Raw genomic sequence first — 25658 nt, forward strand, 5'->3', positions numbered from 1 at the left:
ATCCCAGGGCTGTTTGTTGGCCTGTAACAGAGATGTGAATTCTGGAGCTGGAAAAAATCCAAGATTAAAAGTAGATAGTGTGGTTTACAGTGCAAGTTACTCCTCCAAAGGCGTTTATCCATCTGAGTCAGAGCTGAAGCCGCACAGTGCCAAGGACACGGTATTGCTGGAGGTGTTGTCTTTCAGCTGAGATATACAGCCCTGTGCTAACCTACATGAAAAGCAGCAGAAGGATGAGGTCACGGCTGGGAAGGAAAGGCAGCAGTGCAGGGAACCCACAGATCGCCAAACAGCCCCAAGGCTCAGCACAGGCATTGCAGATCTCCAGTTGTCTGACCTCGCTGATTAGCGAGATGGGAAACTAGAGGAGATGGATGGGGTTTGTAAGGAAGATGAAAGAGTAACTGAATCCTGACAAAATAACCTTTCTAAGACCTGTTTCTAATGTCAGCAGTTAGTTGGTATTTTCACATTTAATTTGGACACCGCCAGACCAAAGTCTCCCAGGCACAACCTGTCACCACACTAATTTCAACAGTGTTAAAAGTGGGATACGTTTGTTCTGTTTATTGCATTTTAAATTGCCATCATCTCCTCTTTATTCTTGGAGCACTAGTCTGATTACTTCAGTATTCATTTCAAACAGTAGCCCTGCCACACGTTAGAGCATTCCAGCTGCGATCCATGCAACCACCCAGCTCCTGGCAGAAAAGAAGCCTTTTTCTTTTTTCCTTCCCTCTTGACTGGAGCAATGTTCAGGTCCCATCCATTCCCTACTGAAATGACCGCTCTGCTAATATCGTGTTACCTAATATTTACCACAGTGGTGCAGAGTCCAAAAGGTAAATTTGAAAGGAGGTGATTTCAGCCCTCATAAACAACCAAGGAATGCTTCAGGACCAGCAGGCATGTATAATTCCCCAGCTATAGCAGGACTACAAAAGCCATATACAACAAACCTGTTGATTCTGCTTTAACTTCTTGCTTACTCATAAAACTGCAAAAGGATTAACAAAGAAGTTTCACAGAAATTGCCACAATATTCTTTCTAACCCTATTCTTGCTGCCCTGGTGCAATCGAATTCCTATTGAAAACACTGGATATTTGGAGCACACAACACTTCTTCCTAAAACAGAGGAAAAGGGCAGAAGTTAAGGACAAATTCACATCAACAAATTGATAACAAGGAACTGAATTCAAATTCCAAAACTTCCATATCAAAATTGAAAAGGAATCATGGAAATGAATACCCTCATAAGCAAGTTGCATCACCCCTACCAGGTCTTGGATTCCTGACGCTGCCTTGACTTGCCAAGCAGGAAGCAGGCCGGCATAACTACCTACTGCTAGGTACGGTACTGACACATTTCAGGAATAACAGTTTGGGAATTGTGACAGCTGCTACAGCCTTCTACATTCAGGAAGCGGAGTAAAAACAGCTCCACTAAAGTGTAGTTTGTATTTCCATAGTAATGTTTTTAAATTGCATTTCTTCCAAAAGGCTGCAGATGCAGGCGCATTCAGTCTAACCACGATACCTTGCTAGGACTGAACCAAGAAGAATCTTCACAATTCCCACAAGCAACCTGCATCAGGAATGAGTCTCTGTATCCATGTTTGAGAGAGTTCCCCCTTTCTGAGACCAGGGGTTAGTCAGCACATTGCTGCAGTGATGCTAAGGCATCTCGTAAAAAAAAGACAGCTGGAGTGAGGAGGCCAGGACTGGGCTACCTTTTGTATCCTCTGGTCCTGCTTCAGCAAAGCATTTTAGTGTGTGATCCTACACCTCATTTAATAATAATAATAATAATAATAATAATAACAATGTTAATCAAATTTTAAAAGAAACCAAACACCTGTTTCATTTTGCTTTCCTGAGCAATTTGCATTGCATTTGTGATTTTTAAGCAGAAAGCCCTTGGCATCACTTCTACAAATGACATTCTGAAAAGGCTGGTCTTTCTGTTTTTGATTTTTGTTGTTGGTGGTGGTGGTGTTTTTTTTTTTTTTAAAGAAAATTGGATTCGAGGTAGAAGCTTTTATATTCTACAACTTCTGAGACATATGTTCTGCTCTCCCACCAGTTATGAAGTGATTACTGGAGTGGCACAAACAGATTTTTTTTTAACAAAGCGAAGGTGTGATTTTCTCAGGTTCTGTGAGAACATGCACACTTATTTTTACCAACCCAATCTGTTTTCCAGTAGTTTAATGTCCGCAGGGTTTATAAGGCTATCTTAGGTGTTGGATTCAATGCAGTTTGCAGGGTGCTACCTGACTATGGAAGTTTAAAGAAAAAAAAAAACGAAGCACAGAAAAAGCAGAAAGACTCAAAGTAATTTGGAGACTGATTTAAATACACAAAAAGATTGACCTTTTTTGCTGCTTGCCCGTGTACGGTTTTCTAAAGTTCAAAGGCCCTCATATCATAAATACTGACTTCATTTTAGAAACCCTATGGAAAATCTATTCCTAAATAATTTACATATACAGCCTGACTTGAAAAATTATTATTTTAACTCCACAAAAAGGAACTGGACTTTATAAACACTTACTGCTTGGAGCCATGCTTCTCATATTTCGTTCTTGCACCTTGCCTATTTAGCCTGGCTGTAAAATGTTATCAAAGGAACAAGAGAGAAGTTTTGATTTGACATCAGTTCACACCCATTTTTCAAGTACATAAATCCCTTGACAAGATTTCCCTACAATGCAGTGTATGAAAAGAGCTCATACCTGATCTAGACTCACCTCTTTCAGATCTTAGCCCCAAACTTTATAAACACGCTCCTTAAAGCTAAATTTTGGTCTGTTAAACTGGTGCAAATTTAGAATAATCACTTCAAATGCAGAGAAGTTACTTAGAACCCGAGGAAGTGAGAACAAAATTTGGCAAGGATTATACAGGGAAGTAGTCAGTTAACATTTAATCCGTGATGAAACTCCTCTGGTCTAGCATCCACACAGACAACTTACATTGGTTTAAAAGAGAATTTATCCCAAAAATTGCTTCACGGATGCATTTCAAACTACCTAAATATCATTTATCTCACAGTATAGCAAGATAAGCTGAGCTATAGATTTCAGCCAGTTTGAACTGTATAGATTTTTGCTTCTACAAAATTTTGAGGCATTCTGAGATATATGACTTTTTTTTTGAGCAAAATGCCTTTTGTTAAAGCACAGAAATTTTACAGGTAGGTAGACAGAAGTCCTCAGACAGACAGCACACCTTAAATACTTTTGTGCTCCACAACTTTGCTTTGTCAGTGCTTTTAAGACAAGGGTTTTATAGGATATCTATTTGACAGAGAAAGGTTCAGCCCTCCTAATCAAGATTTTTCCCTAGAATAGTCTTCATCCTTACCTCTGTGCTGAGGGATCGGAGTGTGAGGTCAAAGTCATTAGTCCCTGACAAAAGCCCTAGCAAGTCCTACTAAGCACGCTCTGTAGGATTTTTTGTTGCTGTTGCATGTTATTTTGGATGAACAGTACCCCCTCCATGCCAGCTGGGATTTCCAGCACAGCCTCATGCAAGTTAATCTGGCCACACCTGCAGGGGAAGCGAGGTGCTTTGCTTAGCAGCAAAGGTGGTGGAGGCCTGGTGGCAGCGGGGTCTGGCACACGGCACCCCTGTGAGGGGCAGCTGCCATGAAGTCGAAAGCGTAGCTGTGAAGTTGAAAGGAAAAAGGGGTCTGGGAAAAATTCTACACATGGAAGCTTAAAAGAATGGATAATCCTTCTGCAGGAAGTATCTGGAGATAGGCTTGGTCGCTTCACCTATCACCTCTTACAATGCCAAAGGCACTTCCGACTTCAGAGTTTTCTTACAGCTTTGTTTTTCCCTGCTTGCCTGTTACAGTATTTCTTACCTGTGAAACAGCTCCTCGGTGATGGAATCATTGATCTTTCAGCAGTTTTTCTCACACTCTCCACTCTTTTCTTTCCTGTTGTCTTTACCAGACAGATCTATGAACAAATAAATGCTTCCTCTTAAAATTTACGACATAGGCCATATTATCCCCTAACAATTCGATGGCCATCTCAAACATCTTGCACGAACCATAACAAGTTATTTTTATTTATTTTTACTACCTGTTTAATACCACCATTAAAAACACAATGGAAATTAAACCACAATAATCTATGCTCTATATCCACAGAGGCAAGGAAATTAAAAGAGGCTTAAACCCTGAGCTAATGCTTCATCCCCAGTTCATTCTCCTATGCCTGTATATTGAGGTCTCAGCACAATGAATCGGTGAAAGGACGCATCACTGTGCTGTGGAACTGGTGCACAATAAATTGATAGGGAATTTAATGTAGCTCCGATCAGACACTGGGCCAGAGATTCCAGTGATGAGTAATGCTAGGCGAAGAATTTACATTTTAATTCAGGCTTTCCCTGAATTTTTGGCTGCAATTCATACTTCAAGTACTTTTGGGAAAGAAGGCTTCTGCTGAGGCATCCGAAACAAGGCAATGAATGCTGACAGCAGATTTAATTGCGTAGGTATTACTTAAAAATAGGAGGTCATATGTCACTATGCAATGCCAAGGTCTGAACCGCTTCTTGTAAAGATTACTAAAAATTACCAAGTCCTATTTAAAAAAGCTGGAGCATACTAGCCCTTGCAGAGGATGTTTGTAGTGATAAAGGGCTCACAAGATCTCATAATCCTATATTCTAATGAAGTAAAAATATCTTACATGGTATTACCAGCAAATCAAACAGAAACTCATGCTCCGTGATACATTTTTCTCAAGAAGAAAAAGCTTGCTTTTCAAAGCTCTTTTTGAGCCAAACTTGCTTTTTAGATTTACTATGAAATGACACATTTGAAAGAGTGGAGATTCAGAAGAAATAGAGAAACAGTATATTCTTTCAACTGTAAATATCCGTGCTGAAATGACAAAGGAAAGTAGAAAGTTTGTATGCAAAATCACTGAAAATAAATTGCTACATGTGCCGTATCTCGTAGAACAGTTTTTATTACATTTTTGTTCATTGGAGATTGCTATAGAGATCTCTGCATTGCAAGTAGCCACACCATTTCAGTGCTTTGCTGTTTCAGAAGAGCAGATTTTCTTGATTAATAACAAAAGGTTTTGTTGGGATCAGAGCTGTTTCCCACCATCTCTATGCAAACCCGGCAACACAAACTGTGTACATTAGCATTTCAAGGAGCCTCCTATTAATGATGGCAAGAAAAGCTCCTCTCGGTGGGTAAAATCCATTTTGTCCTCTCTTGTGACATCTGTTCTAACTTTTAAAGCCAGAAAGGAAACTAGATAATGCCAGAGAGTCTTTTGATTTACTGTATTGGCACTTGTGAGGATGCTTCAGACTATAAAAGCATGTAACCCTAGTGGACATACATGACTGTGTAAATGTGAACATCTGCATATTCCCACAACATAGGGTGAATTGAAGAAGTAATTCCAAAGTTCTTTGTTAAATTTTAACTAGCCTTTTTCACTATTTTGTAATTATGCTTTCAATTACTTCTATACCATACAAAATTCAATGTTTTAGATTGTATTTTTATGGAAATGTTCAGTGCTACATATACTTATAGATTTCATTTCCCAAAAGCTGTTCTGTTTTGGATTTTTTTACATGTTTTGTAAGTAAAGACATTTAAACAAATAGAGCAGGAGAAACTGAAATACGGCTAAAAAATAAAATAAAAACCCAAATAATGTAGGATAAGAAAAAGTAAACTAAACCCTGCAGATTTCTTACCTCTTTACACCATCTGTGCAGTATTGCTCTTAGGCCTTTTACATTGGTCATCCTGGGAACAAAGCTGAAGGCAGATTCCAGCAGTTTTTCCATTCACTATTCATTCAGAGGTTCATCAGCTCCATATGGATCCAGCCAACTGCTGTGTTAAATCAGAGCCTTTTCCCAGAATTGACATGGTAATGAAGTCATGGTATTGCTCACAGAAAAGGCCTCCATAGGTATTTTCCTCTCTAACAAATCCAGCCTTTTCACCCCATTCACTCCCTAAAATTATCTCATAACGTTACAACATCTGTGAACTGGGTTTTTGCCTTTTAATGTCTAGCATGTTTTATTACATGACTATGCATTACATACTGGTTAACAAGACTCCTACACAACCAAGGAAATAAAATAAACTTGCACTCTTCTCTTTCCAGCTCAGATCATTTTGCTCCCTTGCCTTTAATTTATATCTGCTGTATTTATTTTTCTCCAGATAGAGCTGTCCAGAGTAGTACATACAAGGTGAACTTCAATTTTTCAGTTTCTTTATTCGAATATGTTTTTAGGAATATTCCAGGATGACAAAATGTTTAACAACAAAATGGTAAGTCCATCAATATAAATAATTGTTAAAGGGAGACTGTTACAACTTACAACTATGTTGAAACAATTTCCTTCAGTCCATTGATGTATAGATCTCAACTTTAATGGCCATGGTTCAGTATCTGTGAAGTTAAAGAATGAGTATGAGTAGGTTTGTTTTTCTAATATGCTATCTGCAATGAATATGTAGGTACTGTTGTGATATGACAATATGAGGTGCCTTCATTGGAAAACTGAAGCTTTCTCACAGTAATATTGTATTTTAATAAATACCTCATGAAGTACAAAAGCAGGTAACTTTATAGATGCGTATATCTAAGGTTAGGCACATAGCAACTAAAGAGATTGGTCATTTACTTACAGTTACTGTGGTTTTTTTGAGGTGGTTTGTCGGCACATATTCAACTTCTGATCAATGTGTATTCCACTTCTGGTCTGCATGTATCATTTTATGCTATCAACTCTGCCCCAGTAGACTTTGGCATCTTGGATTGGAAAGCAGGAAGATATGGCACACACGATTCCCCTCCAGCACCCTAGAATAACAGCAATCCAACATGTCAACTTAGAGGGAAGCAGTATGGCTGACAGACACATCATGATCAGAGTGATGGGCATTAATGGGGCAAGTGAATAAAGACTCTTCTAAGAAAAAATGTGTCAGATTTTGACTACTGTTCACAGCTCTGCTCCCTTCATCCTAGGACAGATATAACAGAGATATAGCATGTACTGAGAAAGGCAAATTAAACACAGTGATTGTGTGGTTGCTCTAGAAAGGAATGAAAGACTAAAAAAAATTAGGGCTCCAATCTGGAGGGGAGGTGGCTGAGAAAGGGAATATGAGCAGGGTTTATAGAATCACAAAGGTGGTGTAAAATCAGTAAAGCAGACCTCTTCAACAAATTTCACAACACTAGAATTAAGGGTAACACAATTAAACTAGAATGAGATAGACTGATTTAAAACAGGTAAAAATACCCAACACAGAAATTACCAAAATTCTAGAACTTGGTGCCACAGATAGCTGTGGAGGGAAACTGCATCAGCAACATCATAAAAAAAGGAGGTAATGTGATGGAAAAAAAGTCACAGAATCACAGAATGGCCAAGGTTGGAAGGGACCTCAAGGATCATGAATCTCCAAACCCCCTGCCACATGCAGGGCCACCGATCTCTTCATTTAATGCTAGACCAGGCTGCCCAGGGTCCCATCCAATCTGGCTCTGAATACTTCCAGGGATGGGGCATCCACAACCTCTCTGGGCAGCCTGTTCCAGCACCTCACCACTCTCTGTAAAGAACTTCCCCCTGACATCCAACTTAAGTCCAGAAGCAGGCCTTCAGAACAGAAACTGTGACATTTCTTACCTTTATCCAAAACAAATATTTAATAGTGTCTCCAGTAATAGAAGACATGCTTTACTAAAGAGAATCAATTTATGGATGTCTTATGGAGATGGCCCAAATCTGAGATAATGCCTTGGGACCACATACCGTTCACATACACTCATATCTCTAACTAAATGCTGCAGTACAAGCAGGTGACCATATCTGTGCTGGTTTAGTTCCTAGGGAAAAGTATTCTTTACTGTGCTTGGTGTGGAAAGCTGCACTATCATGATTCTCCAGATGTATTTCCTATTTATTTGTAAAAGGAGCAACAAAAAATACTTGTAGAATACAAATGCTTCTCAAAAGTGAATAAATGAAGAAGTATCCATTATTAGTGGGAACAGCCAAACAGGCATGGTTTTAATCCTGACATCTTTAGCCCTTACATGTTTAAGGATACAAAGATCTAAGTCTGAGGCTATTCCTTCCATACTATATAGCCAGCGGTAAGGCAAAGTCACATCTCCACTATTAGAGTTATTCAGAAACATGACTCTGGATGGATCCAAACAGGTTCTGGGATGCTTGACAACAGTCTCATGATGAAAAAAAAAAAAAAAAAAAAAAAAGAAGTATTTGGTGAGTATGTACAACAGCTTTAAAATGCTCAGAATAATTTGGGAAAAATCTTTCTTTGTGTAGAAATAGGAAGAAATGAAAGAAAAAATAACATCTGCGAAGAAACACTGCAAAGAAAAAACATCTGGAACTTCTATAGCAGATTATGCAAAAGAATACCCTGCCCACAAAGACTTTGTTTTACCTATCCATGAAAAACAGCTGCTGAGTCAGTTAGAATCAGCCCACTCCATTTGTCTATGCTTTAGCTTTCAAGCTAACTAAAGTTTCTACCACTTAGCACAATGCTAACTGTTCGAGCAAGACATATTGAGCAAAGACAAATACCATCCTACCTAGGGGCCTCTCTGGTCCCTCTGAATTCAGACAAAACACTGCAAGAGACCTCATCCTGTGAAGTGATTCTGGGCCTCGACACAACTGTTGCAGCAAAAATGTGGAACTGAGAGTAAAGAGGAGGCAAGTTTCAAGTCCCTGTCAGTAAGCCCTGCTGTGGCAGCCTCACACACCACAGGGATGGTTTCTACCAAGGTTTTCCACATGCCCATTGGTACCACAGAGTTATGAAGAGGAAATGCAACTACTGTTCCCAAGAAATCACACACGCCACCTCTGCAGGACATTATGGCTGTTGTTGTGCAGGCAGGAGGATTTCCAAGCAGTTCAAACACCCAGCACAGAGCTGGGCTGCTGACTGGGAGAGCAGCACGGGGGTGGGAGGGCAGAGAAGTTGCCAGTGGCTGTGGAGAAGATGCTCTTGCTGAGAGAGGACAGACGCAAAAGAAACAGATGCAAAGGAAACTGGGTATTCTCTTGTGTTTGGAACACCTACTGGCAACTGATTGCATCCTTTCTTCGAAAGAGCTTTTTAACTATTCAAGGCACTTTAGACCTCTTTATTCCCAGTTCAGGCTATTTAAATACAGCCTGGGGCATAGATATATGGCATTGTGTTTCAATTGCTTCTCCAATATTTGCAAAGAGATTGTTTATCTATTATCTAGGTGTTACGCATCTCCCCCCTTGCTTGTTCCTATAGGCTACTATTAGGAACAATGCAATCATGCTAGAAAGTCTTTTAACTCGGTATACAAACATTGTCCTCTGCGAACAGCTCATACAAAGTATTCACAAAGTTACTACACCTATTATCTTGAGATTGCAGTGGAGCATCCCCGTCTGCCACAAAGCTATAAACCCTCTAAGATGTTGTTTGCACATGGCAATGCTGATGAAGGGAAAAGACTGCTTGTTCGGAATGGGACGCTGGCACCGCATCTGCATGGTGTTCATTCCTCGGTCAGAGCAGCTCAGCAGTTCTTGCATGCAGCTGCTCTAATCCAGAGCGTGAGGAGGAACTAAAGGTGACATTGGCTCTTCAGCCAACCAGACTCACACTTGCCGGCAGAAACCAGGACTACAGCTCCCCTGGCATTCCCGTACCTAACAGTGCTTTCACTGCAATTACTCTGAGTATGGGCTGTTTGATTCAGTGACACTACACAACACGGGAAAAGATTCCCCTTCTCCTCTCCCCAAAAAGTTAGAGACACCTTGCTCTTCAGTCAACCACAGTTACCAGATTTGTATTGAATGAAAACAAATGGAAAGATACTTCTGGTTGGAATCAGACCCACAGAAGTTTATAAAGGAATCGGACACCTTGCTCAGGGAATCACAGATTGGCTGAAACTGAGTCTACTGTCAGCCTGCCTCCCACATCTACTCAGCTATTTGGTCAGCAAGTTACTCAGTTAATTCCAGTTTTACTAATGAGCTGGGAGAAAAATCTCCAACATGAATGACAGCTCTATTAGCCCCTCAGAAAAGCACACAAGCTACCAGGCACACAGGCTGCAACATTTCTCAGCTACCAGTGTCTGGAGGTTTGAGGCACAGAAGCACACAGCGCTGAGGAGCTGCCATTCTCCACTACCAGTGAAAAAGGAAAGATACTGCAGGGTTCTCAGTCCTGAAAATTTTCCTAACTATAAACACTCTGTTTATAGAATGTAAAACAACATATGAATTGCGTATAAATGTAGGACTGCAAAGTAAAAGCATTTATTTTTCATCAGCTTAGCTCACAGAGGGTCCAATTCTGCTCTGATAAAACCAGTAGAAACCCTGCCTGTGACTTTCAAGAGGCAGACACATTGCTTCTCTCTCTCATCAAAGAGGCTCTGACTTTTCATCTCCCTTGCTTTTAGTCCAGCATTCAACGACAGTCGCTTAATGATTCTTGGCAATCAGCAGTAAGGATAATGCATTTCTGGGCTTTCTCTCACTTGCTTTAATCCTTCCTGCCTATTGCTGGTTGCTAGTTACTTGGGTGTTTGTTTTTTTCATTTCTAGGTAAGTGTTTTCAGCTTCTCTTCATTTGCTCCACTGCACAGTTGCTGTCCTTGCCACTTCTTCACATTCTTACTTTCCACCTTAAGTTCCTGTTCAGGTACACTTCAACTAGATCACTGTTTCCATTCAAACTACTACCTGCAGCTTTCATTTGCAGTGACCAACACCTACCTAATATTTGCTGCCTCCATGTTTAATCCATCACAAACCAAGGAAAGCACACTTTTTTTCCTCTCAGTTGACCAGTCCTTGAAATGAAGATTGCAGAAGATTGCAGATATATTGTAAACTTAAAATCAACCACTACATAAATCAATAAAGAAATTCAACTTAATGACCAGCTACAATAAATAAATAAATAAGCATTTTGACTCGTTACTTCAGTGTTTATCTTCAAGGTATCTTTTTTGGCCCTCCATAAGAGAACAAGCAGTTCAGATAAGCATTACCACACAGAACAAGAACACATCCGTAAAACAAGGTCCTCATTAAGAGTAAATTTCAGTGTCCAGATTCCCTGCCAATATGCCAACAAAACCAAGATGAAGGACTGGCAGGAACTTCAGGCCTGCTGTATACATTCTTTTGTACCTCTTTAAAGATGAGGTAGGAGAAAATATGCTCAGCTGTTTTTTAAAATTCTTTAAAAAGAAGGAAAGTTTGCTTTGAAGTTCACAAGCTTGGTAATATCTTAGTTTGTGGATGTTACATTGAACTGCTTCTTAAGTGCAGCAGGAACAATCTGTTGCACTATTAATTTAAGAGATCTATATATCTGCACTGCTAATGATGCTGTCATTAATAGAAGAGGGAGAGCTTCCTTTATAAGACCTGATCCTGCAGTGTTCAGGAGAGCTCGTAGCTGGATAGGGTACCTAGCTTCTACTTTCTCTTCTTTCCAGTTTGTTCACATACATCTTTTACAACTTGGTTAACTTTGTATCAGCATAGAAATTTCAGATGCCCTACGACTGATCAGCTCACAGTCAGAGGTGTGTCAACAAAAGGATACTTGAGTTCATTCCCATTTAGCTACTTAGCCACCTTAACTGCAAGCACAGCAGAGACCTGTGCCTGGGCTCCTTAGAAGTGATGGCAAGCTCTGAAGAAGAAAACAGAGAAAATGTTCCAAATCAGCAGAATGTCTGAAAACCACTGGGGTATCACACAGCACACGTGTGAATGTGCATTTGGGTGTGCTATCTTCTGTCTGCAGACCAGTATAATGGATCTCTAGTTCAATTCAGTGTTTTTTTTTCCTGTATTGGTAGCATAGGCCATTCCAGAAATAACAAACACATGACATCTAGAGTACAATTTATCTACTTGAATATGAGAAATAATGTTAGTGTGTATCTGCAGGTGTCAGTTTGTGAGTTAGTGGTGAAAGGCTACAAAGCCATTCAAATAAGTCAGAGGCAGCCATGTATGTTAAGGCATTGCTTGGACACTCCCTGAGACTCTCTGAGAGGACTGATTATATGTCTGATGACTATAGTGACTGTCATTTGAGAGGTAATTAGGTATCCAAAACGCCTAATGCAGGGCTGATAAGAATGGCACACCACCTGTGGACTTCTTGACCAATAGGGAGCAGCAGCTGAAGGCCAGATGCAAGACTGGAACACCTCCGATAGTGTTGGACTCCTGTATGTTGGCAACTAAATCTAAAACTTAGAAGCCTCTATGCACTGGTGTCTTAATCTGTAAGGTGAATCCTACCCTTACTTACAGTAAAGCTGCAAACATAAGATTTTAGGGGGCCCCTTTTAAAATAAATTCTGTGGGATACAGTAGACCTCTGAGAGACAGCAGAGGAGCCCCCATTGCTTTTGTGAGTTCCAAAGTACAATTAACCTTGACAGTTGCTTTACATTTTCAAGGGTTCTTAGAAGGAAATGGCCTAGAAAAACCTTCCTAAAAGAAACCTGGAAAGCCTAAATACTTTGAGAAGCACAAAAACATACAGGGTCATCACATCTGCATAAAGCACCACAGGAACTCCAAAAGCATTGCTGCTGAACAAATAATTCTGGAAAAATCCACTGGAGTCATTTGAACTTTGAGAGACAGCACAATATAAAACTGACTGACAGAGATGTTGTGTGTCTGCATTGCAGGAGGTATTCCTGCAGAAGATCTTATGGGTGCTTAATGGGAGTAAAAAGGTGCATTTTGGAATACAAGACAAAAGCTGCAAACAAAATTTGTTGGGTTGTAAAGCCTACAACTCTGCCAGAAATATTCCGAAGCAAAGGCAGACTTGGAACTGCATATTTTGGGCAGCAAGTTGCTGCTGAAAAGCCTCAAACTGTACAGTAGTGACAGACCAGGCAGATTCCCTTCTAGCTACAAAGATACTTCAACTGGGTTTGAGTAAAAGAGATTTCCAGTTCTGTTTCTCACTAGAATTGCTACTTCATAATTAAGGCTAATCCTCCATTTGATGTTTACTTACTTTACTGCCTTTCTGCATTCTGCACTGTCCACATCTTGCATTGCATTTTATATTTATTCTAGCCAATATATATTTACTTATCAGCTGTGGGTTTTTTTAGCTTTGATTAAGATGGCAATTTCATTTTAAGCCTACGTGCGCATTGATGGATACATTACCTGTTAGCTGAACTTCCACATGCTTGTTCTCAGGCCAGCATTTATTTTTTTCCCTCAAAGTTGAAGAAAATTTGCAGTCTTTTTGAGACCTCTCAAATTTAGATGTGAAAATGTGGCATTATTGTAAAAATGCTTTTTGATATAAAGTTTTTTTTTTTGTCCTACCACTTTAAAGCAGCTCTGAAATGACACACGTAAGTATTTCTTCAGATATTACCAGAAACGTGAAACGGGCACAAGACTGTTTAGGAAAGGTGAAGGAACACCACCACTCCTAACTGTGTATGCAGCCCAATGGGAGGGCAAAGTGTGCGACTGTGAGAATGTTTGATACGTCACATTTGCATACAAATAGTTACAGAGCACTCAGATGAGTCATGAAAAAATACACATCATTTCTAAAAAAGGGTGCCTATGTTAATGCAATGGTAAGGTTGAGATTGCAATTGAAGATAAGAAAAAATAGTGTTCTGGACTGTAACTTCTGCCCATTCTTCCTACATAATACGACAGCCTCTGAACTATGTAATATTTGTTCAATTCAGATCTTGCCAGCATTTATCTATATAAAGCTTTGATATGTTCTTTTCTTGGAAGGATATTCATGGTGCAATTCAACATCATTTTTTCTTGCATTAATAACAAAGTATGTTATATCTGTATCACTTTCCATTTTGCAGCCACCACGTCTGCTGACTTTCTTATCCTGCCTTCCAGAGACAACAGCACTATACAACATCTTCATGTTTTATCAGAAGTAGGGCACAGCGCAGTGCTAACCCAACTGATGACGCAAGGCACTGCAGAGCCAAGGCCCTTCTCAAAGATTCATCTCCTTCCTACCTGCTGGAACCATTAAGGCAGTATGTTGCTCCTTTACAAGCAGGCAGTCAGCCCCAAACCAGCATTTACAGCAGGTAATGGTGTGAGCTGAAGGATTTGGACAGTTGTAACCGGACAGGATTTCTGGAAAATCAGACAAACAAACAGAAAGAATAGGGTAGACTGGGGCCTAGGAATAGGCAGGATCTGTATTTATGAAAAACATCCAGCAAAGGAGTGATAATGATATCTATGTGCCATAAATAAATTCTGTGTCTGGGTAAAAACAAAGAGTTGGGCTTGGATGGTCTGGTGTGTTGCTCAGGAAAGTAGGGCAAGTGCCAGAGAGCTGGGTTTTGTGTAGAGAGTGTAGAAAGCAGCCACCATTTCTTTTGGAAGAAAGCTCAAGTGCGTGCCTGCAGAGATGCAGTAAGCAGTATCAGAAGATGATTTAAAATGATTTAGGATGGGTATAACCTTCTGGTGCTTTAAGGACAAAAAGAATAATAATTAAATTTAAAAATTGAGTGCCACTCTTTTCCAGGACCCAGCTTGAGGAGTTCAGCCTCCTTTACAATAATTTATAAAAGCTAAGATAATGTAACAAACAGCAGAAAGAACAAGGAGGATTTTTCTCTCTCTGCAAACAGTTACACTACTCAGAGCTTACTCACATTGACAACCATGCTCCCATACCAGTAATCACGCACACCTACCTCTGCCACGGGTAACACTTCCATTACTCTATGAGAAGACATCACGTGAGGACTACAGGAACTAAGTGCTGCCCGACTTTTGCATCTGTCATCCCTGCAAGCTGCTTGATTTTAAAACAACTACAACAACAAAAAGCAAACAAAAAAGCAAAACTGGCAAGGTAACAGCTTGTGTTTGTTCTGTCATACCCCACTTCAAGACCCCTGACGCACGGAGAGACAGACTGCAGGTCAGGTTCTGCTCTGCCCTGTTCTTTCTGTAGTCATTTACACCTGTACAAACTGAGTGGAAAACATGCAAAGTGGTACCATTTTGTTTTGATAGTGTTTTACCCTCACTTCACAGGGGTGAGAATGAATAGACAGGGTGCAAGGCAGTGGAGAACCGGGGATTCTGTATATTAAAAAACAGTGCAGACAGCCACAGAAAGTGTCAAACACCATACAAAAGGACTGCTCATGCGTTCATGCTCAGCATCTGTGATCTGGACAGTATAAACAGAAGTCAGTATCTCTGTGCTATGTGGAGATTATAGGGTTTTGTTTATATAATGTAAAAATCGGCAGACCTGCAAGGCCAAATGTTGCAGGGTGCTTTGCAAACACCAATCTCAGTCATTCACAGCATTTCAGAAGCCTCTCGAGCTTACACTTAGGAATTCCCTTATTGTTGGTAGATGGTGAAGGCTATTGTCAGATGACTGCTTCTGGCTCTCTGCCACATGATGCTGAAGCCTACAGTTTTAATTAAAAACCCTAAAACAATTTGAGGAATTGCCTGTCTGAAACTCTGATTAGCTAATATGCCCGCCCTTTCCGAACACATTTAGGTGAGTAATAGCAAATGGGAAGGAAGTCTTTTTGTCACTCTGTAAAGGGTTAAGATCAGTGGCTGTATATACAAGAAAGCCACTCCCCAAAAAACGACCTTTGCTGGTTGGAGCCAAGACCTGTTAACATATTCTGAAAGGGTGGATGCTGACAGTGTCCCTTGGTGAGGCCAGAGAGTTACATTCACAGATGTGCAAAAGTCAAGGAGAACAAAATGAATATGGTGGCTAAAAGCAAGCTGGAGGAGTTGTGACTCAAGGAGAAGGAAGGTAACAACTAGTGGGCTGAGAGCTGCTCTTATCTGTGTCAGCTTCCAAAGACAGTTGGCCATTACTAAAAAGGCATTATGGCTTTGTCCTCCCTGGCAGGAAAGGGGTTGATACGAAAACCACAGTAGGAATAACACGAACATGTTTTCACATTGGCTGGCTAGAAAACAATTTAACTTGCACTCTGGCCATTATCAGCAGACCCCACAGGCATCAGGGTCGAAGTGCATCTCACAGAGTGATTTGAAGAAGAGCAGATGGAGAGAATTTTCCAGATTTTGTTCCATACATGAAGGTTAGGATGCATGATATCTAGGTGGGAAAAGGGTGGCAGAGGCCAGCAGTGCAAGCAGCAAAGGTAATGTTCAGCTGTGCGCTAAGTTAATAGAGCTGGACAAAACAGATAAAGAGTGAAACAAGAGCAAGATTCTTTCTCATCCCAAGTACGGGAGCAAAGCCAATAAGGGATGCAACATGCAAGTGGCTGCAGATGCAGGTTTTCTTCTTATTCAACTATACGATTTGTGAATTGACTGCATTTGCTGTTGTTTGGAGAAAAATCCCATACATCCCAGATTTTGTGCCAGTCCCCCTCACACTACAAGCATTCCTGAGAGCTATTAAGTACAACAGCCACGAGTTAAGCGGTTAAAGCTGGGCTCTGACAGAGTTTCCCAAGCTGCTTCTGAACCTCTTTGGCAAATAAATTCATCTTTGACTGCTAAACTAAGACTTTTAAAATAACTTAGCTCTCTAATACATAAAATAAAGTTATTATCTTGTTCTTTACAGTCTGGGGGCAGAATCAGTATAGAACATGCTATGATTCTATGAACGTGAGCAGGCTGGCTACATGCAAGTGGAAGGTGTTAGATAAAATTCACTCACCACCCCAGAGCAGTGAAAAAAATTCCCTCTCTACTCTCACAGGCAACTGTTCTCCCAGCCAAATCCCAGCTGTAAACTTCATATACATCCACAGATGCACCTGAAGCTGAATTCAAATCTGTGAGGCTGACAGAGAAAGTCTTCCTGGGTTTTACTGTCTCTTCATCAGGCCCCATGTGTGTAAAACATCAAGATTACTGAGTCTCCACCAAAGGAGTGTCTACAGCCTGTTTCATGTCATTCCCACAGCCACCCCTGTGCAACCACATGGGCAGCCTGCTTATCCTATAGAGGAATGTACATTTGCAGCTTATACACACGTGCTTGATTCTCCACAACAGTGGAAAAGAGAGCAATTGGTGTACTGCACATTGCTCCCTGAGCCAATTTGAAAGGTGTGTTTCTCTTCTCTCTGTTCTGTGTACAAAGCAGAGTATCATCGTCTCAAATGGAAATGCCTTTACCAGGTTTAAAATAGGAACATCTGCATTACAGGAAAAAAAAAAAAAAAAAAAAAAAAAACATAGACAGCAAAAAAATTACCTAAAACTTTCCCATGACATTTGTTTCCCTTGATAGAATCTATACAAACGCTATCAGAAACAGAGCAGCAGCTCACATAAAAATAGACCAAAAAAAAAAAATTGAAGCAGAACATAGCTACAATGTACTAAACAATTTCTGCAAACACAGTCAAATACCAGCAACTATTCAGAAGTTTTATAGCAGATATGACTTCAAAGTGATGCTAGTTATAATAGAAAGATCCCGTACCCCAAATTGCACTGAATGGATTCAGGTAGGAAGAATGATTTTCTCACCTTGTAGCACTTGTTAGTATTTCAGAGGTCTTACTGACATGGTTCAGAAGAATCATAGAATGGTCTGGGTTGAAAAGGACCACAATGATCATCTATTTTCAACCCCCTTGCTATGTGCAGGGTCGCCAACCACCAGACCAGGCAGCCCAGAGCCACATCCAGCCTGGTCTTGGATGCCTCCAGGGATGGGGCATCCACAACCTCCTTGGGCAACCTGTTCCATGTGTCACCAACCTTTGTGTGAAAAACTTCCTCCTAATATCTAACCTAAACCTTCCCTGTCTCAGAAACGCAAGAATATTCTGAACGTTTTCTGAGGAAATTCTCAGAGAAGTGACCTGATGTTTAAAAGGTCTGCTGATGACCAACAATTCATATCCTGTTTTTCCCTAGTTCACACCACAACTGGTAATTCCCAGTATTTCATATGAATGCCCCAAAATACCAGCTCTGGAGTCTCTTCCAGAGACTGCCACATATGTGATGGTTAATACAGATCTCATGGCATCAATCTCAAGCTTGTGTCCCAGAAGTCAGGAGATTTATGTAGCTCGGGTGAAAAGCACCATACGTTGTTCTACCTATAAAAGAGCACAGACATGCAAGAAATGTCTTCAGAAGCATTCACTTTCTGAGTACTGTTCCTTATTTTAGTTCTTAATTTCAAATGAAAATTTAAAAAAAAAAAAAGAAGAAGAAAGAAATGGTTAGGGATATGAATCTTGAATTTTCTATCTCTCCTGTTCCCCTTTAATCTTTAGACCTCCTTGTTCAGGCTCCAAGTCCTCATTCAGCTGTGACTGGTACCTTCCCTGGTCCTCCAGCCCCATCCAACCAAGCCAGTGTTATCTTTCTTCTCTCACTCTCTGCTGGCTTCACTTGATTCCTGATGGTCACCTCACCAGCTCTGCACCACCTGTGAGCTCCTAGTTGCAGACCAGGAGCTAAAATCAATCTGTAGTCTCCGAAAAGCTTACTGGAAATTGGGATGTCACTTATTACAATAAGCATCTGTCAACCCGTGAATCATTTACTAGAATATACTCTGTCCTACCCTCAAAAGGGCCATTCACTTTTCAAGGAAAAAATGATAATCTGTTAACTTTAAGACAATGGTTATTTGTGAAGCAGCTGACGAGAAAACATACTGGTTAATAACTCCAGTTCTGGCTGCCAAGCTTGTGATAGCTTGGACCTGTTGCTTCACAGAATCACAGAATCACAGAATTGCCAGGGTTGGAAGGGACCTCAAGGATCATGAATCTCCAACCCCCCATAATAATCAGCTTCATAATGCTTGGCATTTTCATTACACTTAAGATATTTAAGAACAATTCCCACCGACTTCCCATGTGCTAAAAGACTCCTGACCAAATTCTTCTTGAAGTGACTTCACTGTCCATCACTGTCATCTCACGAAAAAATCATTGTGGCAGATACATGGATTCTCCTCCACAGCAGAATTCAGCAGTTTTATGGGTGTACCTTGCCTTTTACTATTCTTTGCATATGCTTCTTACAATAACTGAGGCAAGGCTTCCACTGAAGACAGTCTCTCTCAACTACACAAGTCACATCTGTTCAGCAAATGAACAAGCAGTTCCATAATAAAAGATTACCACATCCAACAACAGGCTGAACTATGGCTCAGAAATGCATAAAGCTCATAACAATGAGCATCTAGCCTAGAGGTTACACACTGCGTTCTGTAAATCTCCACTATTCCACAAGAACATAACAAGAACATGCTCTTGATGAAAGTGCATTAATCACTGTTCATTTTCTCTCTGTTTCAAGTATTTTAACTAAAATGTGCCAATTCCCACAGAAAAACATAAAGAAAAACAGAATTTTCAGTTGCCTAGAAAGTCTGAGAACCACCCCTGGCATAGTCCATCTGTATGGTTTAGCCAGGAAATACTGGTGGTAGACGAATAGTTGGAATAGATGATCTTGGAGGCCTTTTCCAAACTTGGTGATTCTGTGATTAGCTACATTATGTCAACATAGTCTTTTACCTAGGCTTCAGCAAAGTCTTTTATACTGTCTCCCACAGTATTCTCCTGAAGAAGCTGGCAGCCCATGCCTTAGTCGGGTACACTCTTTGCTGGGTAAAGAACATTCTAGAGGGCTGGGCCCACAGAGTGGTGGTGAATGGAATTAAATCCAGCTGGCAACCGATCATGAGTGGTGCTCCCCAGGGGTTGGTGCTGGGGCCCGTCCTGTTCAGTATCTTCCTTGATGTCCTGGATGAGGGGATTGAGTGCATCTTCAGAAAGTCTGCAGATGACACCAAGCTGGGAGGAAGCGTTGATCTGCCTGAGGGGAGGAAGGCCCTACAGAGGGATCTGGACAGGCTGAGGTCAGTGGATGAAGTTCAACAAGATCAAGTGTTGGGTCCTGCATTTTGGCCACAACAACCCCAGGCAGTGCTGCAGGCTTGGGACAAAGGTACAACAGACTGAACAGAAAAAATGGACCTGGGAGTGTTGTCGACACTCAGCTGAACATGAGCCAGCAGTGTGCCCAGGTAGCCAATGGCATCCTAGCTTATGCAAGAAATGGTGTTGCCAGCAGGAGCAGAGAAGTAATCATCCTCCCATCCTCAGCTCTGCTGAGGCCACGCCTCAAGTACTGTGTTCAGCTTTGGGCCCCTCACTACAGCAAGGCCCTGGAGCGTGTCCAAAGAAGGGCAAAAAAGCCGTGAGGGGTCTGGAGAGGCTTATGAGGAGTGGGTAAAGGGACTGGGATTGTGTAGTCTGGAGGAGAGGAGGCTCAGGGGAGAGCTTACAGTTCTCTACAACTCTCTGACAGGAGGCTGTGGCAAAGTGAGGGTTGGCCTCTTCTCCTGCATAACTAGCAATAGGATGAGAGGGGACGGCCTCAAGTTGCGCCATGGGAGATTCAGGTTGGACATTAGGAAAAATTTCTTCTCCAAAAGAGTGGTCAGGCACTGGACCTGGCTGCCCAGGGAGGTGTTTGGGTCACCATCCCTGGAGGCGTTCAAGAAATGTCTAGATGTACTGGGGAACATGGTTTAGTGGGAAATATTAGTGGTAGGTGGATGTGGGACTGGATGATCTTGGAGGTCTTTTCCAACTACGGTGATTCTGTGATTCTATGATTCTGTGATTAGAGTGAAAGTCACTGCAAAAGCAATGATTTTATCAGTGGTCAGTAAAAAGAGTCTTGAGAAAAAGGATTTGTTATAGGTATCTACCAGATGTATGCTTTATGTCAAGTGAGATCACTCTCACCTCCAGAATCAATAGACCTGTAGGGCTGTGAAAGAGAACAAAAAGCACAAAAGCACAGAAGTTATGCTACTGGACTGAAAAGAAAGCACAGTGATACAGCAGGAAATTAAGAAATTAAAAAAAAATCCAAATTCTGATCCAGATCCAAACATGAATAACTGAGATCCTCAGCGAGGCATAAATCAGCTGTTCTGTTCTGGCCCAAAATACTCTCAAAAGTTTGCATATCCTTTTAATGTTGTCAGACCTCTTGTCTCTGCTAGAAACAATAGCTTGAGGCCTTAAGTAATTTAATTTTGAGCCAATTCCCAATTATTTTTCTGTTGCCAAATTTAAACATCTTGCATACACATATAATTTCAGTATTTTGATAAGAAAAGAAAAAAGTTGCTCAAGCTTGTGTCTCGTACTTCTTGAAGGCACTCAGGACTACACAGTGACTGACATGAACAATGTGGTGGAATCATCTCCAGCTATATTTGCAGCTAAACACCCATCAGAACATGTGACTTTCATTTTTGCCAAACTGGACACCATTGCCTCTGCAATCCAAACTTTGAAAATGGCTGGACATAACCTTTAGGTGGCCTCTGACAAATATTAAATCATAAAAACACACAGCTTGCCTTTTTTTGCACTCATCCTTTTGCAAAGGCTGTATCTGCACCAAACTTAAGAGTAGCACAATAAAGCATGCAATTGAAATCTGATAAAAAAAGTTGGGTGACCTTTTGCTGATCTCTGATGAAACAATGAGGTACATACTGGGGAGTTATCCTGTTATAGACCTCAGCATCAGTGCACTTAATGAAAAATGAAAAACTATAGTTTTTCGAAACTGAAAATTACATACTTGCCTCTTCAGGGGTAGGATTAAAGGTAGCTTTTTTCAGGGCACCCAACCTTCAGTTTTAGAAGTCAGAGACAGATTTTTCTGGATGAAAGTGCCTAAAATGCAACGTAACCTTAGTGATTCTTTCCAAAGTACCTAATCTCCATTGATTTAAATAAGTAGTCTTTCATTTTTTTGAAAGTCCTAGTTGAAGACTCTATCTTCCTATATTTTAATGCGTATTTTTATGAAACTGGCAGCTCTCAAACTAAAATGGCACAGTCTCTCCAGTCTCTCAGACTATCCACGAAATAAGTTTGCACAATGCCATTTAATAGTTCCACATTCAGTTTTCAGATAGCCCAGCCAGTGCAAAGGAGGAGCACACGTGCCCATGAGGAGTTTACAAGGCTCAGACAAAGATAAACATCATCCAAGGACAATTGTCCTCAGCTATCAGTCTCCAGACTCCTGGGGGAGGGAAGCACCATTGTACAAAGACAGAACTAAAATGACTAACTTTGTTACAAGCCCAACTTCTATAGGCCAAAAGCAGGTATAATGAATGAGAAAAATTAGTCATCTACAGTAGAATTCATCTCACGTGGCACCCATAAGTTGGGCTTCTGGTCAGAACTGGTTGTCTAGCTTCTGTTGAGAATTGATGGAGAGAGACAACACCCAGCAAGGAGACTTGTTCCATCCAGAGCAGCATTGAACAGGCACACAGAATGAATCATTCTCTGCAGGTGTCTCTTGTTCTCACTGACTGAGGAGAGACAAGACAGAAAACTTCTAAGTAAATAAGATAAGGTGAGATGAACCTCACCCTCAAGAACGGGTGAGTCTGCCAGGCCAGGCCTGGCATTCAAGCTTCTTGCCATCCAGGAGATGCCTTTGCCCCAGAGCTACAGTGACAGGCTCCCTCTTGTTTATAATCCCTCTGGCCCTTTGAAATTTGCATCCTTTTCTTTACAGCGGCAAGCTTCAACAGGATGGGTGGGTATCCTCCACCTCAGCCTTATCTTTGGTCGTTGGGGGTGCTTTGCAAGCGCGAGGGAGTTCGTAACACCTCTCTAATGAGGAGAGTATTGAATCTCTCACTTCCAGGGCAAGTGCTCTCACGAGAAAAACAATTTATAAAAGCGAAGCAGTTCTTTTCCTTCTCTCCCCCTTAAACTTTCCAGCAGCTACAGCTGCTGTGCTTTGTGCTAAGCTCCACGCTGTCAATGTGCATTTAAGCATGATCTGAGCACACCTCCTGGACCAGGATTCTCAAGAGAGTTAGACACGTACCTATTTTGTGATTCCCAGATGGGTTAATGCAGCAGACAGTGGCTAAGAAAGTCAGCTTAACCTAGATAACACTGATTCTGGGTCCGTAGAGAAGCAAAGTTTTTACAGCCTAAGAAACTTCAGAACTCACGTGGTTCAGTGGGATTTCAGAGGGTGCATCTGGGACTCGCTGCACACATTTTGTTGAGTTGCATTTCCAGTATCCAAACCTGAGCGGAATGAGCCTTCCCAGAATGTAAAATATTTTGCTCTGTGCATTAGCTAAAAAGCACTGTGGATCCTGTCCTAACAACATTACTGAACCAACAACAGTAGCTTCAGTAAACCACTGAATCAGTGCTGCTTACTTAACATTACAGGGCTTTTCATCCCGTAGGTGAAGTGCTGTGAAGGAAGGCAGGATAATGGGTTCACCAACAGTTGCAGCGCAGACTTCACTCTTCTCCTATGTTCATGAAACATTATTACTACTGAGTATCAACAAATGCACAGAGTGTTCTACACCAAAGTATCTATCCTCATAATTATCCTAAGATTTAAACTGTAAGGCAGTTGGGGGTGGGTACCCGACCTGGAACAGGTATTAAAATCTTCACCCACCAATGCAGCTTCCAATCCTTCCTTTATCCAGTGAAACGGCACTAAGCATTTTGTGACCTTATTCACACAGGTCTGTACCTAAAAACCAAAGTCAGGCCAAACCGAGAGGCTGAGGGAGCTGAAGCAGCATGGCAGGTAACTAACAAAAGCACAAGCCCATCTTTAATGTTTGGTTTGTTCCTCAGTGCAGGTGAGGTGCTGTCAGTAACTTCAGGACCAGCTCCCCTCTCTGTTCCATCCTAAGGGGATCTTGCAGAGAATTGTGGAGGGGTGTAAAATTTGCAACATTTACTAATTTAAATACTAATTTAAAAGTATCACTAGGCAAGGCAGGGCAGATGGAGACCATCTTCTACAAAAGAAGGGAATTGTTTGATCCTCACTTTTAGCACAATCACAGAACTTACTGAGCCACCCAACTGGTTTGCTACAAGCATTCCTAGAGACACTTAACTAAAGCACAGACATTAAGTTAGTGGGAATTATCCCATAGTTGGAGATTAAAAAAAAAAAAAAAAAAGTTGCTTTGGGGTAAATAGGCAAGAGTTAATAGTCAGATTTAACACACCTTCCACCAGTAACACTTACTATGCCAGAGAGGTGTTGCTTTCAGATGGATTTCATGGCAACATTCTTCCAGTAGCATCAGCTCTGCAATAGCCCTTTGCAGGTGGCAGTTTCCACAGAAATGTCTTGGGGGCACTGGTCCTGCTATAGAGATGAGAAACCCTACATGACAGAAGAAACATCAGAACTGAAGTGTCTGAACTTGGACTTCATGACCGCAAAACAACACTGTTCCTCTTCACAGGGTGGTGCTAGAAAATACAGTTTGAGTAAAAAGGCATTCCTGCAGAGCTGGGAGTGTGACCATAAAGGAATGAGCACGTCAAAGCTCAGTCAGAACAGAGATCCGTCCATCCGATAACCCAGTGTTGGTGGCCCAAAATACAGCTGTCAAGGAAGAAATGGCCAAACACGCATGTTTCACAACAATACCTTGCAAGCCTCCAAGCTTGGGAATACAACAGCAACAGATGAGGAATGTGCAGAAGTGGGGATGAAGGCAAACACTGCCATACAAAAGCAATGTTATTCAAAAGAATAGCAGGGGGAAGGAAAAGAGGTCTTGCCTTCTTTTAAAAAAGGCACAGAAGAGAATGGTGCTTGGAAAAGGGATGTAGCAAAGGTGTGACCTCGTTCTGGGGGTTGCCCAGCCCTGCTGTAGCAAAGCGGGATTTGGGGAAGCAGGGGTACTACTGAGAGTTAGGGATGCAGGATCCACAAAAGGAGGCTCTGGGGGTGGGGGAACATACCCATGGATGAAGGAGCATTTCAGAAGCAAAGATGAAGGGGACAGCCGTCCTTGGGACATAGCAGGAGGTTCAGAATGGAAGAAATGAGCACCATCTGGCCAAACGAGGTGCCCTGAAGTGCCGGGCAGTGGTGATGGAGAGCAGGATGCTGCCAGTGAGACCCCAGGGGCTCTGCTCTCCAGCAGAGCATCCAGGAGCACACTGGGAGCAGGGAGAGTCTCCACTGCTGCTTCCCAGGGCTGCCCACACGGACAAGGCCCCAGGTCTCTGGCAGCACTCAGACAAGACGGGCACGTGGCAGGGGCTGGGGGCCGCTTCCTTGCGCCAGGGCCGGGACAGGGCAGTGAGGAAGGCCTGCTGGCTGCGTGGAGCTGGAGAAGGGGAAAAGCAGAATTCAAAAAAATAATACTCCCTTCCCCCGAGGCAGCTGCAGAGCGCAATGAAACCCCCTTTTAGGCACAATCAGCCCTGAGCATCTGGGCAAGGATGAGGTGGGTGCAAAGTGCACGGGGAGGAAATGTGTCAGCTGCAGCATCTGAGAGCAGCGGAGCAAACTCAGACGGGAAATGAGCTTGCAAAGTGCACCCAACAAGATGATCGCGGGGATAAGTTGCTTCTATGGAAACTGCAGCCCGACGAACCAAAAAGCAGCGCGATGGCAAAGTTTTAGCAGGAGCCGGCTCACGCCTGGTTCCTGCTCCACTCTCCACCCTCTGAAGGAAAAAAA

The 25658-nt window shown here is 41.7% G+C and overlaps 1 protein-coding gene across 1 annotated transcript; it reads right to left on the reverse strand.

The window, feature by feature from the left end:
- LOC149919199 (uncharacterized) lies at window positions 1–25658 on the reverse strand. Its single transcript, XM_090136350.1, has 7 exons — window positions 24204–25658; window positions 6700–6874; window positions 6390–6460; window positions 5748–5889; window positions 3874–3970; window positions 2557–2611; window positions 1–1127 (listed from the first exon to the last, which is right to left on the reverse strand). The coding sequence occupies exons 4-7, from the start codon at window positions 5838–5840 to the stop codon at window positions 1055–1057; spliced, it is 318 nt and encodes a 105-aa protein (XP_089992476.1). The 5' UTR covers window positions 5841–5889; window positions 6390–6460; window positions 6700–6874; window positions 24204–25658; the 3' UTR covers window positions 1–1054.

The sequence above is a fragment of the Phasianus colchicus genome, chromosome 2, assembly GCF_987193195.1.
Source record: "Phasianus colchicus chromosome 2, bPhaCol1.hap1.1, whole genome shotgun sequence".
In the NCBI taxonomy this organism is placed as follows: domain Eukaryota; kingdom Metazoa; phylum Chordata; class Aves; order Galliformes; family Phasianidae; genus Phasianus; species Phasianus colchicus.